Source organism: Syngnathoides biaculeatus, chromosome 7 (genome assembly GCF_019802595.1).
Source record: "Syngnathoides biaculeatus isolate LvHL_M chromosome 7, ASM1980259v1, whole genome shotgun sequence".
In the NCBI taxonomy this organism is placed as follows: Eukaryota; Metazoa; Chordata; class Actinopteri; order Syngnathiformes; family Syngnathidae; genus Syngnathoides; species Syngnathoides biaculeatus.
In genome coordinates this window covers 26,872,687-26,887,835 of record NC_084646.1, presented here as the reverse complement: position 1 = coordinate 26,887,835, position 15,149 = coordinate 26,872,687, and the positions used below count along the sequence as shown (strand labels likewise).

Here is a 15,149-nt window from a genome sequence, read left to right as displayed (position 1 = left end):
TAACAACTGGGATAGGCTCCAGCACTCCCCGTGACCCTTGTGAGGATAAGCGGCTAAGAACATGGATGGAGGGATGTGATGAGGCATTTTAAGATTTGGATGGTTTCACACTCATTACGAAGGAAGCCATAGTTACTATATGGCCCACGACAAAAATTACCTTGACACCCCTGGTCTATAAGACATGTCCAGTGACGATCGCAAAGTTGATTGGATACTCATGGTAAAAAGGCGTGACTTAGTGTAGTTATTACAACCAACACGGTTAGCAGATCAGAGTGAGACGTGGTTTTGAATCTATCATAGCTGAGAGAGTGGTAACAAGACAAAAAAAAGTGAGTTGTGAAGAATGGGTGTATTGAAGGGTTTTGTTACCAGTACTTTTGTTTTGCTGTGTATATGGACACCGGTAAGAAATTTTCTCCTTTATATACTAAAAATCTTGATAAAAGAACCCCAAGAAATTATGTACTTATAAATGTTAACATGAATTGTTTGAACATATATATTAATCATTTTATTTGATCGGTATTTACAGGCTTCAGCTCAAACTGGTATTGTATTTTTCTAAATATTTTTACTGATATTGGTGTAACCTAATATTGTCAAATGATATCTAACAACACACAACCAAAAAGAAAAAGGTCTTTTACAACAGAAAAGTATTTATTGTGTGACAAAAAATGTTTGTTGTGTTGTCATTCAGCCTTTACAGCATCAGTTTTCACAAAAACATCCAGAAGTACAACTCTCCGATGGAACAGGTATGCCGGAGCCAGCTCATACCTGATCACCGTGTCCCTAGAAGGCACGCAGGACATCATTGCTTTCACACAATTTGGTGAAAATACAGTCATGGGCACTGTCAACTCTTTGTCTCCCAACACCTTATATGTCTTCACGGTTCAACCTTTGGATAATAACCAAGTCCCACTGGACATTACAACTGTTCAGTCATTAACAGGTGATTTTTACATACATAAATTGCATATGTGTGTGTGTGGAGGGGGTGGGGGGATGGGAGTAACACATTTAAGGGGTAAACTAGGGCAGTCATATGATGTAAATTATTTTCCAAAATTAATTATTTTGGATTTGCTCTTAATCGTCCACTCTTACTGTGATTCATAAAAGTGATGAGGTTGCAGTGTTTTTAAGTTAATGAAAATTGTATTAATAAGACATTGTATTTGCATTTGATTTTCAATGCTAAAAAACTGTTTCCCCTTTGCAGTTGTTCTGACTATATCAAAACTGTTCTATTATTTCAGCACCTGAGTTAATGGATCCCATCCAGAAAGTCAAGCCAAAGGACAGCCAAACCTTAATAGTTGAATATAACTTGGTCCCTGGAGCAACCCATTATATTATACGGGTCCAAAGTTCTGACAGTTCTTACAGAGAGGAAACAGTTTATTCATCCCCAGCTGAGATCAATTCCCTCACACCGTACACTGAGTATACATTGAGCATCATGGCAGGGAATAGCGGAGGCCGCAACCAGCCCTCTCCCTCTGTGACTGGAAAGACAGGTACAGTTTTCCCATTATGATGTCTGGGACATCTTACAATGTCTAATGGTACATAATACATTGGTACATTATACAGAATGGAAAAAAAGTGAGTCACGTCAAACCCGATTCCCCGAAGTGGTCACTGAATCTTTTCCATTGTCTCATAACACAAGGTCTAATACAATCACATTTACTTCATAATGTTTCAGACACTGTGGATTTTCATCATACGAGAAATATGACAGCAGCCTCCCGGGCCTGTCCTGTATCGGCGGTAACGTTACCTGCTCGCTCTTTGTAAAACACAAAAAGTTGACTTCATATTTAGCACGTATCCTTTTGTTTCTCACCTCCACCCTCACCCAAGGGGCCACATCCAATCCATAAGCGGAAAAAACAACTCATATTTTCATCTCTTGGTTTGGCAGATCACATTAATAGTGAAACTGTGGTATACATTGTGTGTCTTTTTTTAATTTTACCATTGTTGAGCTAAATATACATTACATATTGGTATCAATAATGGCAACATTTTACAAATGTAAACCAAAGCAAAGCAGATTTATTTATATAGTGCATTTCAATCACAAGGTAACTGTGCTTTAAATGTTTATAAATGTGCTTTACATGATTAAAATCATTTGAATACAAAGAAATTAAACAATTAAAAAGGAAAACAGTTTAAAAAAAAATCAACATTTCCAATGGTTACAAAGTAGGTCCTTTCCTGCAGGCTGGACCTGAACCCTTTAAGGACCGTTCCATTTAGTCCCACCAATGTAAGCCAAACCTGAATTTGAAAAAGATTTGGCTCCTGTATTTGGGGTGAAATCACAGCTAACATAAGAAATCAAAGTACAGTACTGCATACATAGTATATTCACACGCAATTTTTTATATTGATGTTCTCACAAGACACTATATTGATCTAAATTATTTTTTTTCTTTTGATAAAATCTAGATTATAGATTAAACTTGGTATTAGATTGAACAGTTATTGAACCGTTCCAGCTCCACTTCAAACTCCAGAGTTCAAAACCTCTTTGATGATCCAACTAATACGGATGAGACTTCTTCTTCTTCTTTTCCTTTCGGCCTTTCCCATTAGGGGTCGCCACAGCATGTCATCTTATATGAATGCAAATTTGTTTGGCACAGTTTTACGTCGGATGCCCTTCCTGACGCGACCCCTCTGCATTTAGCTGGGGAGAGAAGCTTATCGCACCTGGTTTAGAACTTGTGCACCTCCGTCACTGAAATCCTGTGACTGGCCATATTGATGGCCAAACAAAGCATTATTCAATGCCAAGTCCATTGAGACGAAGCGAAAATATGTCTTATAGCACGACGCCCAGAGGGTATAGAGGACCCATATTTAATGCCGAAGTCGATGTTTTCGCCAATAAGAAATTGGACTGTTAATTCGCTTCCGCTTATCTTGGACAACTGCATATACACATGTATCTGGTAGGTAAGTCGTTGAGATTTATTCAGAAAATTTTGAAAGTGTATAAAAGTCTGGACGCATACAAATACTTTGTTGATGGATCTGTTCTCAACGGGGAGAGGGCTCGTGAATGGGGAAGCGTACTCGGCTACATGTTAACCTTTGCCGAAATCTATCGATCTTTTCACCAGATATTGTATACAAATACCAATATTTAAATAAATGACCCCTGGTTTTGCACAAAATTGCATTCATTAACTATGATTGGAAAAAAAAAGGCGACGGGTTCACGCAGAAGTGCATTCGGCCACATTAACCTTTGCAGAAATCCATCGATCTTTTCAGATGGTATTCAATAAAAATAATAATATTTAAATAAATGAACCCTGGTTTTACACAAACCACATTCATTAAAGGATTGGAAAAAAAAGAGGACGGGGAGTCAGGTCCTTCGTACATGGAAGCGGATTTCGGCCACATGCACACACACACCTCTAAACCTCTCTACGACAGATGTTTATTTTTTTTTAATATGCATTGTTCTCAGATCAACCAATTTGGCATTATAAATACTTTGTAATTTGAGATTAAGAATAATTCCTACCTGAAATGAAGTGATCGCTCCACAGGCACCAAAAAATTCTGTCGAGGAGAGGTTTGCCGAAGTTTAACGTGTGGCTGCAACACGCTTCCGTGTACGTTGGAGATGACTCCCTGTCGTTTTTTTTTGTTTTTTTTTTTTAAAAAACATTGGTCTTAAATGATCCAACTTGGCATTATAAATACCTCTTGGGAATTTGAGATTGAGAAGAATAATTCCTACCTGAAATTAAGTGATTGCTACACAGTTGTGTGTATTTGGTTGGACACCATCCATCCCGTTTAATTGCCAAAATCTATCGATCTCTTCTGGTCTTTTCTGATGGTATGCTATAGAATGATCTCTTTGAATATCTGTCTCGTCTGTTGTGACAACCAACAGCACAACAGGTCTCGGGTATTGTGAATATTCTCCTCCGGTTCAATGTCTCCCACAATGTCGACCAGCTCTGTTTGACCGGCAATATGGCGCCGTGAAAATGGTGACGTCACGTGAGCCCTATTCCCAGGCCGTCTCCCATCCAGGTTCTAACCAGGGCCAAACCCGGTTAGCTTCCGAGATCTGACGACATCAGGTGTTCTCAGGCTAGCAAATAAAGTACAAGTAATAAGTAATACTTTTTATATTACTGTAATTAAATGAGTGAGACCATAAATTGAGCTACTGTACTAAATAATTACTCCTCATCTTTGGAGATACTGTATTGTTCAAACAAATCTCATCCATGTTTCCTCTTTTTTGCAGTTTTGTCTCCTCTTCAGCTCTCCACTTCTGGTCCAAGCAACGACACCATTGTTATATCCTGGGACCCCATTGACAGTGCTGTCCAGTATACTGTGGTCATGTACGACGTTTCCTCCAACACACCAATGAAACAGAACACGTCCAGCAACAGTGTGACATTCTCTGGACTGGATGCCGGCTCGCTCTTCATGATCATGGGGTATGGCTGGGATGCTGAAGAACGAAAGGGAGAGAGAAGTTTGTACATCAACCAGACAACACGTGAGGAAAAACTTTGTCATTTTATGTTCGCTTTATGAGACTTTCTAAAAGAGATAGATTGCACAAGTTTCTAATCGAATATAGTCTCAATACGTGGGAAAAAAGCCCTTACAGTATGTCAGTCAGATTTGATTCTTTTTCACTAATGAATTCAGAGAGGAAACCATGACAACTACTGTATGTAATTTAGTATGTTTATTGGCAATTGAAGTCCTAGGGACATCTGTATCCGGGACTTAATCTCGAATGTGTTCCTATGTTTCATCTTTGTGTACTGACAGGACCTCCGATGCCTGCTTCCATTGATGTCTCAGTGGTGATGAGTGCTGACCAAGCTATCCTCTCTGTGTCCTGGGAATTAAATCAGGTTTATGGCAACGTAGAGTACTATGTGATAAGTGATCAAAACCTCACTTGTAACACCACATCCAGCCTCTGCATCCTCTCACCAGTGGCCTGTGGTGAAGTGCATACTATCCAGGTTCTCGCTTCCAATGACGCAGGGCCCGGCTACCCATCAAGCCCTGTTGAGTTCATCACCTGTGAGTATGAAATCTTGGATACTTAAAGAACTTTTCCCTTGAGAGCCATAAAAACTATAAATTATAAAGACTAAGTGCTAAGAAACAAGTACTGACACTAACTAAATGCTTAGCGTTATCACAATAACTTTTTTGTTAAACCATGTGTATTTGTTGTTGTTTGTCCCTCTCAGTCCCCTGCGCACCTGAATCTTTAGCTTTGGTGGAGTCAGTGGAAGGAAATTGCACTCTGTCATGGGATATAGAGCCCTATGCGGATAGCTACATGGCCTACATCAAGAAATGGGGCGGCAGTGAGTTGACATGCAACACTACCAGCAACACCTGCAATTACCACTGTCAATGTGGCTACACGTTCCATATGTATGTGTTCGCCTACAACCATGCCGGCTCCAGTCCTCAAGGACCTGTTGTCAACTATACTACATGTAAGTAAAAGCTCAGGCGTGACATGACATGTGGTCTTCTGTTCCTCTTACTGTGAACCTTGTCTGCCTGTATGCTGACCTGTGTGTAACATGTCTTCATCAGTGCCCTGTTGTCCAGACGACGTGTCTGTCTCCCTGGTGAGCACAGAAACTCTCGAGATCACGTGGGCAGCATCTCGGGGGGCAGAACTGTATGAGACTCGAGTAGCGGATATTTCAGAAGTCATCCTGTGCAATGACACTGCACCAGTGTGCGCCCTCTCTGACCTCAGCTGTGATAGTTCCTACAGTGTGGTTGTGACCCCCTGCAATGACATGAGCGGCTGTAATTATGCATGCAAAGCTCATACAAAAGACACAGGTAGAGCACATACACACTAGTATGAGTCATGACAAAAGACAATGCTAAAAGTTGATGAATTAATACTCAATTTCTGATTACTAATGTAGATTTTTTGGATGGTTGTTAATTTAAGAAACTCGTCCTGTCGGGTCTCGAAACAAGACCTACTCCAACTAGGATTTTTTTGTATGTAGACCATAACTATGTGACTGATGAGGTTTGATGAAATCATAATTTACCCATGTTATAATTTGATGTTCCCCAATAATTTTATCCCGTAAAGTTTGAAGTATTAATAATTGACATATATTGTAATTCTTTCTCCTTTGTAAACAACCAAAAGCCTAGTAATATACACACATCCATCCATCCAGGTACTCTGAACTGTTATTTGGTGCATAAGCACAAACAACGGTCAAGACCCTTCCCCCCACCCAAAGACGGAGGGAGGCTACCCTCTCCTCCATTGGGGTGAACTCCAATGTACAGTTGCCAAGTCCAGGGGAAATAAGTATACCCATATGTGCCACCTCTCACCTTGGGCAACTCCAGATTGGAAGAGAGTCCAACCCCTCTCAAGAGGACTGGTACCAGAGCCCAAGCCCTATGTGGAGGCGAGCGTGGCTATATCGAGTCGGAACCTCTTGACCTCACACAACAGCTTGGGCTCCTTCCGTGCCAGAGAGGTGACATTGCACATACCTAGAGCAAGCGTTTGTAGCCAGGGATTGGATCGCTAAGGTCCTGCCTTCAGCCACCGCCAAGCTCACACTGCGCCCGACGCCTATAGCCCCTCCCACAGGTGGTGAGCCCATGGGAAAGGGGACCTACATTACCCTTTCAGGCTGTGCCTGGCCAAGCCCCATGGGTGCAGGTCCGGCCACCAGCTGCTTGGCTTCGAGCCCCATCTCCCGGTCAGGCTCCAGAAGGGGGGCCGGTGACCTGCAAGTGGGCAAGGGACCCCTAGATCCAATTTTTGTGTTTGTCATAGGGGTTTATGGAGCTGTGCTTTGTCTGGTCCCTCACCTAGGACCTTTTTCCCGTGGGTGACCCTATCAGGGACATGAAGGCCAGATAACGTATCCCTCCATTAGGATAAGGTGACAGGGAAATGTAACATTATACATCTATCCGTTTCCTTACCCGCTTATCCTCACAAGGGCCACGGGAGTGCTGAGCCTATCCCAGCTGTCAACGGGCAGGAGGCAGGGTACACCCTGAACTGGTTGGCAGCCAATCACAGGGCACATGGAGATCAAAAACAGTCGCACTCACAACCACACCTAGGGGTAATTTAGAGTGTCCAATTAATCTTGCATGTTTTTGAGATGCGCGAGGAAACCGGAGTGCCCGGAGAAAACCAATGCAGGCGCGGGGAGAACATGCAAACTCCACACAGGCGGGACTGGGATTGAACTCTAGACCTAAGAACTGTGATGCTAATGCTTTACAGCTGCGCCACGGTGTCGCCTAACATAATAAAATTTCAAGGCCCGATCACATTATGCATGATTTGAACATTTAATGCTGGACCACGGTTAATACATCTGCCTCACAGTGCAGAGAACTGGGTTTAAACAGCCGCGCCTGTGTAGACCTTGCATGTTCTCCCTATGCCCATGTGGGTTTTCTCCGCGCACTCCAGTTTCCTCTCACTTCCCCAAAAGCATGCGTGACAGGTTAATTGAAGACTCTAAATTGCTCCCAGGTGTGAATGTGTGAATGGTTGTTTATTTCTATGTGGCCCGGGATTGGCTGGGGACCAATTAAGCGTGTACCCCGCTTCCTGCCCAAGATAGCTGGGATAGGCTCCAGCATGCCCGCGACACTAGTGAAGATAAAAGGTTGTGGTACTCATACCATATTGTAGATAATCACTGAAATAAGCATTTTTATCTCTCCTGGTATCTATCACTCTAAATCTTTCTGTATCAATTCTTCCGGGACAGCTCCATGCATGCCCTTGCATATTCAGCTTGATCATAAAAACCCCTCCTGTGTCAACGTGAGCTGGACAACAAGCAACCGTGATGCTATTTACATTGTGAGCGCAATGGGACAAGATGAAAAACACACCTGCACCTCCAGTGGAAGTAGCTGTGAGCTCACAGATCTGCCTTGTGGATCCATCTATGAGGTTACCATCATCGCAACAAGCGCTGCTGGACAGAGTTTACCCAGCTACTTTGAAACACTGGAAACAGGTAAAGAATTTATGCTTTGTAACAGAATGAACGATTCTCGATTAGGAATTGAAAAGAGTTAGGGGTGCAGAATCGCAACAATGGCAAAAGCAGTATGTGTATCACAAAGACGTGCAATAAAATTATTACATATTCAGTATTGTATGCTTTGTTGCATGCAGGTGGTATTTATCCAAGTTTGACCAATCCAATGTGACCTTAAATGTATTTCACTATCCATGGCCCTGTGCCCCTAAATATTGGTCTCCTATTGGCTAGAGTGGACCCATAGATGTACAGTAGGAATCTCAACAACAGTGGGCATTGGAAGAGTGGCAGATGCAGGAGAAAAGAAAATGAAAAGGATGAAAACAACAAAAGCCTAAAATTTATTACACATCTGAAATAAGGGAGAATACATATTGGCGAAGGCTAAACATGAGGCATATGACGACATGTACACCAGATTGGACACGAAGGAGGAAGGAGAAAAGGATCCCTACAGATTGGCCAGACAGAGGGATAGAGATGGGAAGGATGTGCAGCAGGTAAGAGTGATTAAGGATAGAGATGGAAATGTGCTGACTGGTGCCAGTAGTGTGCTGAATAGATGGAAAGAATACTTTGGGAAGTGTATAAATGAAGAAAATGAGAGAGAAGGAAGAGTAGAAGAGTCAAGTCTGAAGGACCAGGAAGTGGCCATGATTAGCAAGGGGGAATTTCGAAAGGCACTACAAAGGATGAAAAATGGAAAGGCAGTTGGTCCTGATGACATACCGGTGGAGGAATGGAAGCAATTTGGAGAGGTGGCTGTGGAGTTTTTGACCAACTTATTCAACAGAATACTAGCGGGCGAAAAGATGCCTGAAGAATGGAGGAAAAGTGTTCTAGTTCCCATTTTTAAGAACAAAGGCCATGTTCAGAGCTGTGGGAGTTATAGAGGAATAAAGTTGATGAGCCACACAATGAAGTTATGGGAAAGAGTAGTGGAAGCTAGACTCAGGACAGAACTAAGTATCTGTGAGCAACAGTATGGTTTCATGCCTAGAAAGAGTACCGTAGATGCATTATCTGCCTTGAGGATGCTAACTGAAAAGTATAGAGAAGGTCAGAAGGAGCTACATTGTATCTTTGTGGAGCTAGAGAACGCCTGTGACAGAGTACCAAGACAGGAACTGTGGTACTGCATGCGGACGTCTGGTGTGGCGGAGAAACATGTGAGAATAGTACAGGACTTGTATGATGGCAGCAGAACAATGGTGAGGTGTGCCTTAGGTGTGACAGAAGAATTTAAGGTGGAGGTGGGACTGCACCAGGGATCAGCTCTGAGCCCCTTCCTGTTTGCAGTGGTAATGGATAGACTAACAGATGAGGTTAGACTGGAATCCCCTTGGACCACGATGTTCGCAGATGATATTGTGATATGCAGTGAAAGCAGGGAGCATGCAGAGGAACAATTAGAAAGATGGAGGCATTCACTGGAAAGGAGACGAATGAAGATTAGCCGAAGTAAAACAGAATATATAAGCCTGAATGAGAGGGGGAGAGGGGGAAGAGTGAGGCTCCAGGGAGAAGAGATAGCGAGGGTGGACGACTTCAAATACTTGGGGTCAACAATCCACAGCAATGGTGAGCGTGGTAAGGAAGTGAAGAAACAGGTCCAAGCAGGTTGGAACAGCTAGCGGAAGATGTCTGGTGTGTTATGTGACAGAGGAGTCTCTGCTAGGACGAAGGGCAAAGTTTACAAAACAGTGGTGATTAGAGACGGTGGCACTGAAGAAACAACAGGAAGCAAAACTGGAAATGGCAGAAATGAAGATGTTGAGCTCCTCTCTCGGAGTGAGCAGAGTGAAATGAGCTCATTAGAGGGACAGCCAAAAATTGGATGTTTTGGAGACAAGGTTCGAGAGAGCAGACTTTGGACATGTCCAAGAGAGTGAGTATATTGGTAAAAGGGTGCTGAGGATGAAGCTGGCAGGCAAAAGAGCCAGAGGAAGGCCAAAGAAAAAGTTGATAGATGTTGTGAGGGAAGACATGAGGACAGTGGGTGTTTGGGAGGAAGATGCATGAGATAGGCTTCGATGGAAAAAATGACACGCTGTGGCGACCCCTAACGGGACAAGCCGAAAGGAAAAGAAGAAGACCTTTTGCCAGCTTATTTTGCGACATAAAAAATATATTAAATAATAAAAATATCATTACTTTACAGGCATGGTAAATATCAATATGGTTAAACTGAACACCCAAACCACATGCAGTATTATGTTTTTCCAGTATCTTGCAGCATAAAAATTATATCTGAATATGATGCTGAACAGTTCCATCCAATGTAAATCATCATCAGCAGCAAATGACAACCATAATGTTCAACCAATAGCCACCGCAATTAAATTGAGAATGATCCTATTTAATTAATTCATGTATCATCCGTACCACTTATCCTCACGAGGGCCATGTGCCTATGCCAGCTGTCTCTGGGCAAGAGTTTGGGTACACCGTGAACTGTTCGGCAGCTAATTGTAGTGCAAATATTAACAAACAACATTCAAGCTCACATTGACACCTACGGGAATATTAGAGTCTTCAATGAACCAACAATACATGTTTTTGGGATGCGGGAGGAAACCGGGGTACCTGGAAGAAACCTACGCTGGCACAGGGGGAAGATGCAAACTTCACATCAGCAAGACATTGCTTTGATTCGCTTTGATCCAACCGCATTATTTTATTGGGTATCATTAGACTGTGTGATTGGTGACTGTCATCTACTGTAAAGGACTATATAAATTGAAGCGGCAAATAAATTTGTCCTTTTATTGGTGTCTTTGCACATTTTTCCCCCTCCAGAACCCTGTTGTCCTGCCAATCCCACTGTGCACCAGGTTACTCAGGCGATGACCAATGTCTCCTGGTTGCATGCTAAAGGTGCTTATTCATTTATCACCTCGTTGACATCACCCCGTGGTCACGCAAGTTGCCACACCCAAGACGTTCACTGCCTTATGGGATGCATCACTTGCAGCACAAACTACACAGTCACCATTGAGGCATTCAGCCATAGCGGACGTAGTGCCAACTGCACCTATCAAGGCTTCTCATCCAGTGAGTAATTCTGGGGATTTGTTTGCACATGCCCCCATACAGTATATACTGTATTACAAATACAAATTTCCCAGGACTGTTTCTTTAATTATGATCATGCCAATAAATCTGACAGCTACAATATACTGGTCACTGACTCATTGCCTCTCTCGTGCAGGTGCATGTTGTCCATCAGGTGTCAGGGTGTACAAGATGGATAGAAACTCTTTGCGGCTGCTCTGGCGCAACGCTGATAGCAGCCACCGTTACATTGCTGAAATGATAGGCAGCAACAACTACTACAACTGTACTACATCTGCAGGAGAGACCAGCTGTAATATTGAAAATGTCCAATGCGGGGACATTTATCTTGTAGTTGTGGCTCCATTGACACGAGAAGACAGCAAAGTCTCATTTTGTGCTCAGAGAGTTTACTCAGGTATGGTCGCACAACCCTGACGGTCTCATCAAAGTCAATGATACCTTAATTTAGAGCGAGGTGAAACGTTTTCCATTATTTCACCTCTTTCAGTCACTTGCTCAGGAAGTGATGTTGGTACAGGTGAGTATATTTTGTAATGTCATCAAATATTATAAAGAAATACCATAATAATAATAATAATAGTAATAATCAAATAATAATGTCTTCTTTTCCTTTCGGCTTGTCCCGATTAGGGGTCGCCACAGCGTGTCATCTTTTTCCATCTTAGCCTATCTCCTGCATCTTCCTCTCTAACACCAACTGCCCCCATGTCTTCCCTCACAACATCCATCAACCTTTTCTTTGGTCTTCCTCTCGCTCTTTTGCCTGGTAGCTCCATCCTCAGCACCCTTCTACCAATATACTCACTCTCTTGCCCCTGGACATGTCCACACCATCGAAGTCTGCTGTCTCTAACCTTGTCTCCAAAACATACAACTTTGGCTTTCCCTCTAATGAGCTCATTTCTAATCCTATCCATCATTCCTCTCCTTTCCAGTGCATGCCCCCATCTTTGTAATTATTCCTCTGCCTGCTCCCTGGTTTCACTGCAGATCACAATATCATCTGTGGACATCATGGACCAAGGGGATTCCAGTCTAACCTCATCCGTCAGCCTGTCCATTACTAACGCAAACAGGAAGGGGCTCAGAATGGATCCCGGATTTAGTCCCACTTCACCTTAAATTCTTCTGACACACCTACGGGAGATCTCACCACTGTTCTGCTCCCCTCATACATGTCCTGTACTATTTTAACATATCTCTCCACCACACCAGACTTGCGCATGCAGTACCACAGTTCCTCTCTTGGTACTCTCTCATAGGCTTTTTCCTTGGTCTACAAAGACACAATGTAGCTCCTTCTGACCTTCTCTGTACTTTTCCTCGAGCGTCCTCAAGGCAAATAATCCATCTGTGATACTCTTTCTAGGCATGAAACTATACTGTTGCTCGCAGATACTTAGTTCTGTCCTGAGTCTAGCCTCCACTACTCTTTCCCATAACTTCATTGTTATTCCTCTATAGTTCCCACAGCTCTGAACACCCCCTTTGTTCTTAAAAATGGGAACTAGTACACTTTCCCTCCATTTTTGTGGCATCTTCTCTCCCGCTAGTATTCTATTGAATGAATTGGCCAAAAATTCCACAGCCATCTCTCCAAATTGCTTCCATACCTTCACTGGTATGTCATCAGGACCAACTGTCTTTCCATCCTGTTCAGTGCCTTTCTAACTTCCCCCTTACTAATCATTGCCACTTCCTGGTCATTCACGCTTACCTCTTCTACTCTTCCTTCTCTCCCATTTTCTTCATTCATTAACTCCTCAAAGTACTCTTTCCATCTACTTCGCACAATACTGGCACCAGTCAACATATTTCCATGTCTATCCTTAATCACCTTTACTTGCTGCACATCCTTCCCATTTCTTTCCCTCTGTCTTTCCAACCTGTAGAGATCCTTTTCTCCTTCTTTCGTATCCAACCTGGTGTACATATCATATATCTCTTGTTTAGAATCAAATAATAATATGTAATATTAAAATAAATTATAATCTTGGCTTGGTACATTTTAAATACATTTTTGTACCATCTGTAACATCATATTTTTTCTACTTTCTTGCAGTGAATTACAGAGGCAAGAGGAGTGTGGATGACTTGATGGTACGTACCTTAAATGTATTGCATAATGAATTTTTATTATTTGTAATGTTCAAACAAAAACATCAGCTCATGCGGGATTGATGTCTGAAATGGTTTTGTGTAACTGCATCTATTTTGTACCCACAGCTTGCCGTCATATGACCTAACTAGCTCATCGTAATTCATCGTCATCAGACCTTTTGACCCTCCTGCATTATCCCTCCTTCTTTGGATGAAAATAATATCCGCCAGTTTTAAAGGCTCCTTATCATCTGTCCCCATAGAAATGATACGTGACCAGACGTGTAATGCCAACTGTTTATCTTGTAACCATCACATTAAACTATCTGAACAAAACCAAGTATTCAGCACTCCCGTTCAACCATGGATTTAATTATTGTGAAGCACAAATGTTGACCTGCACGAGTTGCGATAGCTTATAGGGTTGTAAAAAACATGGATTGATACTCTGCTGCCAGCAATATGTTCGGCTCATCTGAAAAATAGTCAAATACAAGAGGCCTATATTGTATGAATTGAAAGGGGCTGCTTAAAATTCATTATAATTTACAAACATTCTTTCATATCAATATTATCTTATCTCCCCAGTCAGCCACCAAATCACATCAACACTCTCTCAAGCCTTGGCCAAGTCCTACGTTATTGTGGATGTAAAATAAGAGTAGGGCTATGTGTCAAGAGTTGAAAATTTGACTACATTTATGCTTGATAAAGATTTTTGGTGTCCTTCATATTCTGGGCCAGGCTGATTTTTTTTAATTCAGAACCCTTGCTGTGAGGCCAAGGCCATCGCAAAGTATTAGTCAACACAAAAATCATGTTGCACACCACCATTTCAGTACTTGCAACTCAAATTGTCCATTTGCCAAGCTGCTTATCCTCACAAGGGTTGACGGCATATCGGAGGATATCCCATATAATATTGAGCAAAAGGCAGACTACACCCTGAACTGGTCACCAGTCAGTCTCTGGCCAGACATCAACACCATCACTGAGCAGGAATTGATCCGACTGCCTGTACCAAAGTCATGCATGTGTACCACTACATGATCAGCCAGCACAAATTTAATGCATTACTTTCTAGGTTCGCTGATCAATGATGAGCTCTTAGGATCATCATGAATTTTCTCCATCCTAGGGTCTAAAGCTTAATGATAACCACTTAAGAGCGCTACATCACATGACGACTAAATGGGGTACCAATAAATCCGATGAAGACTAAAAGATGTACCAATCAGGTGATTTAATACATTTGGAAAAAAATTTTTTTTGATGATCAAGCCATCCAAACAATTTTTACAGGAACTACCCCAAGTAATAACCCACCTGAGATTGAATGTGAAGGTTAACAAGTGCCCATGTCAACATCACCTCATTGGACACTCCTTTTTCTCAGGCTGAACTCAAATCTATGAAATGTGTCACTTAGGTTTGGCGCACCCAAATGCCCTTCTTCTTCATTTCCTTTCGGCTTGTCCCGTTAGGGGTCGCCACAGCGTGTCATCTTTTTCCATCTTAGCTTATCCCCTGCATCTTCCTCTCTAACCCCAACTGCCCTCATGTCTTCCCTCACCACATCCATAAACCTTCTCTTTGGTCTTCCTCTCGTTCTTTTGCCTGGCAGCTCCATCCTCAGCAACCTTCCACCAAAAAACTCACTCTCTCGCCTCTGAACATCTCCAAACCATCGAAGTCTGCTCTCTCGAATCTTTTCTCCAAAACATCCAACTTTGGCTGTCCCTCTAATGAGCTAATTTCTAATCCTATCCAACCTGCTCACTCCGAGCGAGAACCGTAACATCTTCTTTTCTGCTACCTCCAGTTCTGCTTCCTGTTGTTTCTTCAGTGCCACCGTCTCTA

The 15,149-nt window shown here is 42.4% G+C and overlaps 1 protein-coding gene across 1 annotated transcript; it reads left to right on the top strand.

Moving 5' to 3' along the window:
* The first annotated feature begins 399 nt into the window (after positions 1-399).
* LOC133503538 (fibronectin type III domain-containing protein 7-like) lies at positions 400-13,583 on the top strand. Its single transcript, XM_061825239.1, has 13 exons — positions 400-409; positions 707-964; positions 1,272-1,532; positions 4,307-4,567; positions 4,849-5,109; positions 5,283-5,537; positions 5,641-5,898; positions 7,830-8,084; positions 10,911-11,165; positions 11,323-11,583; positions 11,677-11,706; positions 13,252-13,289; positions 13,416-13,583. Exons 1-13 carry the CDS (start codon positions 400-402, stop codon positions 13,428-13,430), a joined length of 2,418 nt encoding a protein of 805 aa, XP_061681223.1. The 3' UTR covers positions 13,431-13,583.
* The last annotated feature ends 1,566 nt before the right edge of the window (positions 13,584-15,149 follow it).

Excerpts from the sequence above, each read along its gene's own strand:
- LOC133503538 (XM_061825239.1), top strand. Across the intron at positions 965-1,271 it reads AACTGTTCAGTCATTAACAG|CACCTGAGTTAATGGATCCC; the intron begins GTGATTTTTACA and ends CTATTATTTCAG. Across the intron at positions 11,707-13,251 it reads AGGAAGTGATGTTGGTACAG|TGAATTACAGAGGCAAGAGG; the intron begins GTGAGTATATTT and ends ACTTTCTTGCAG.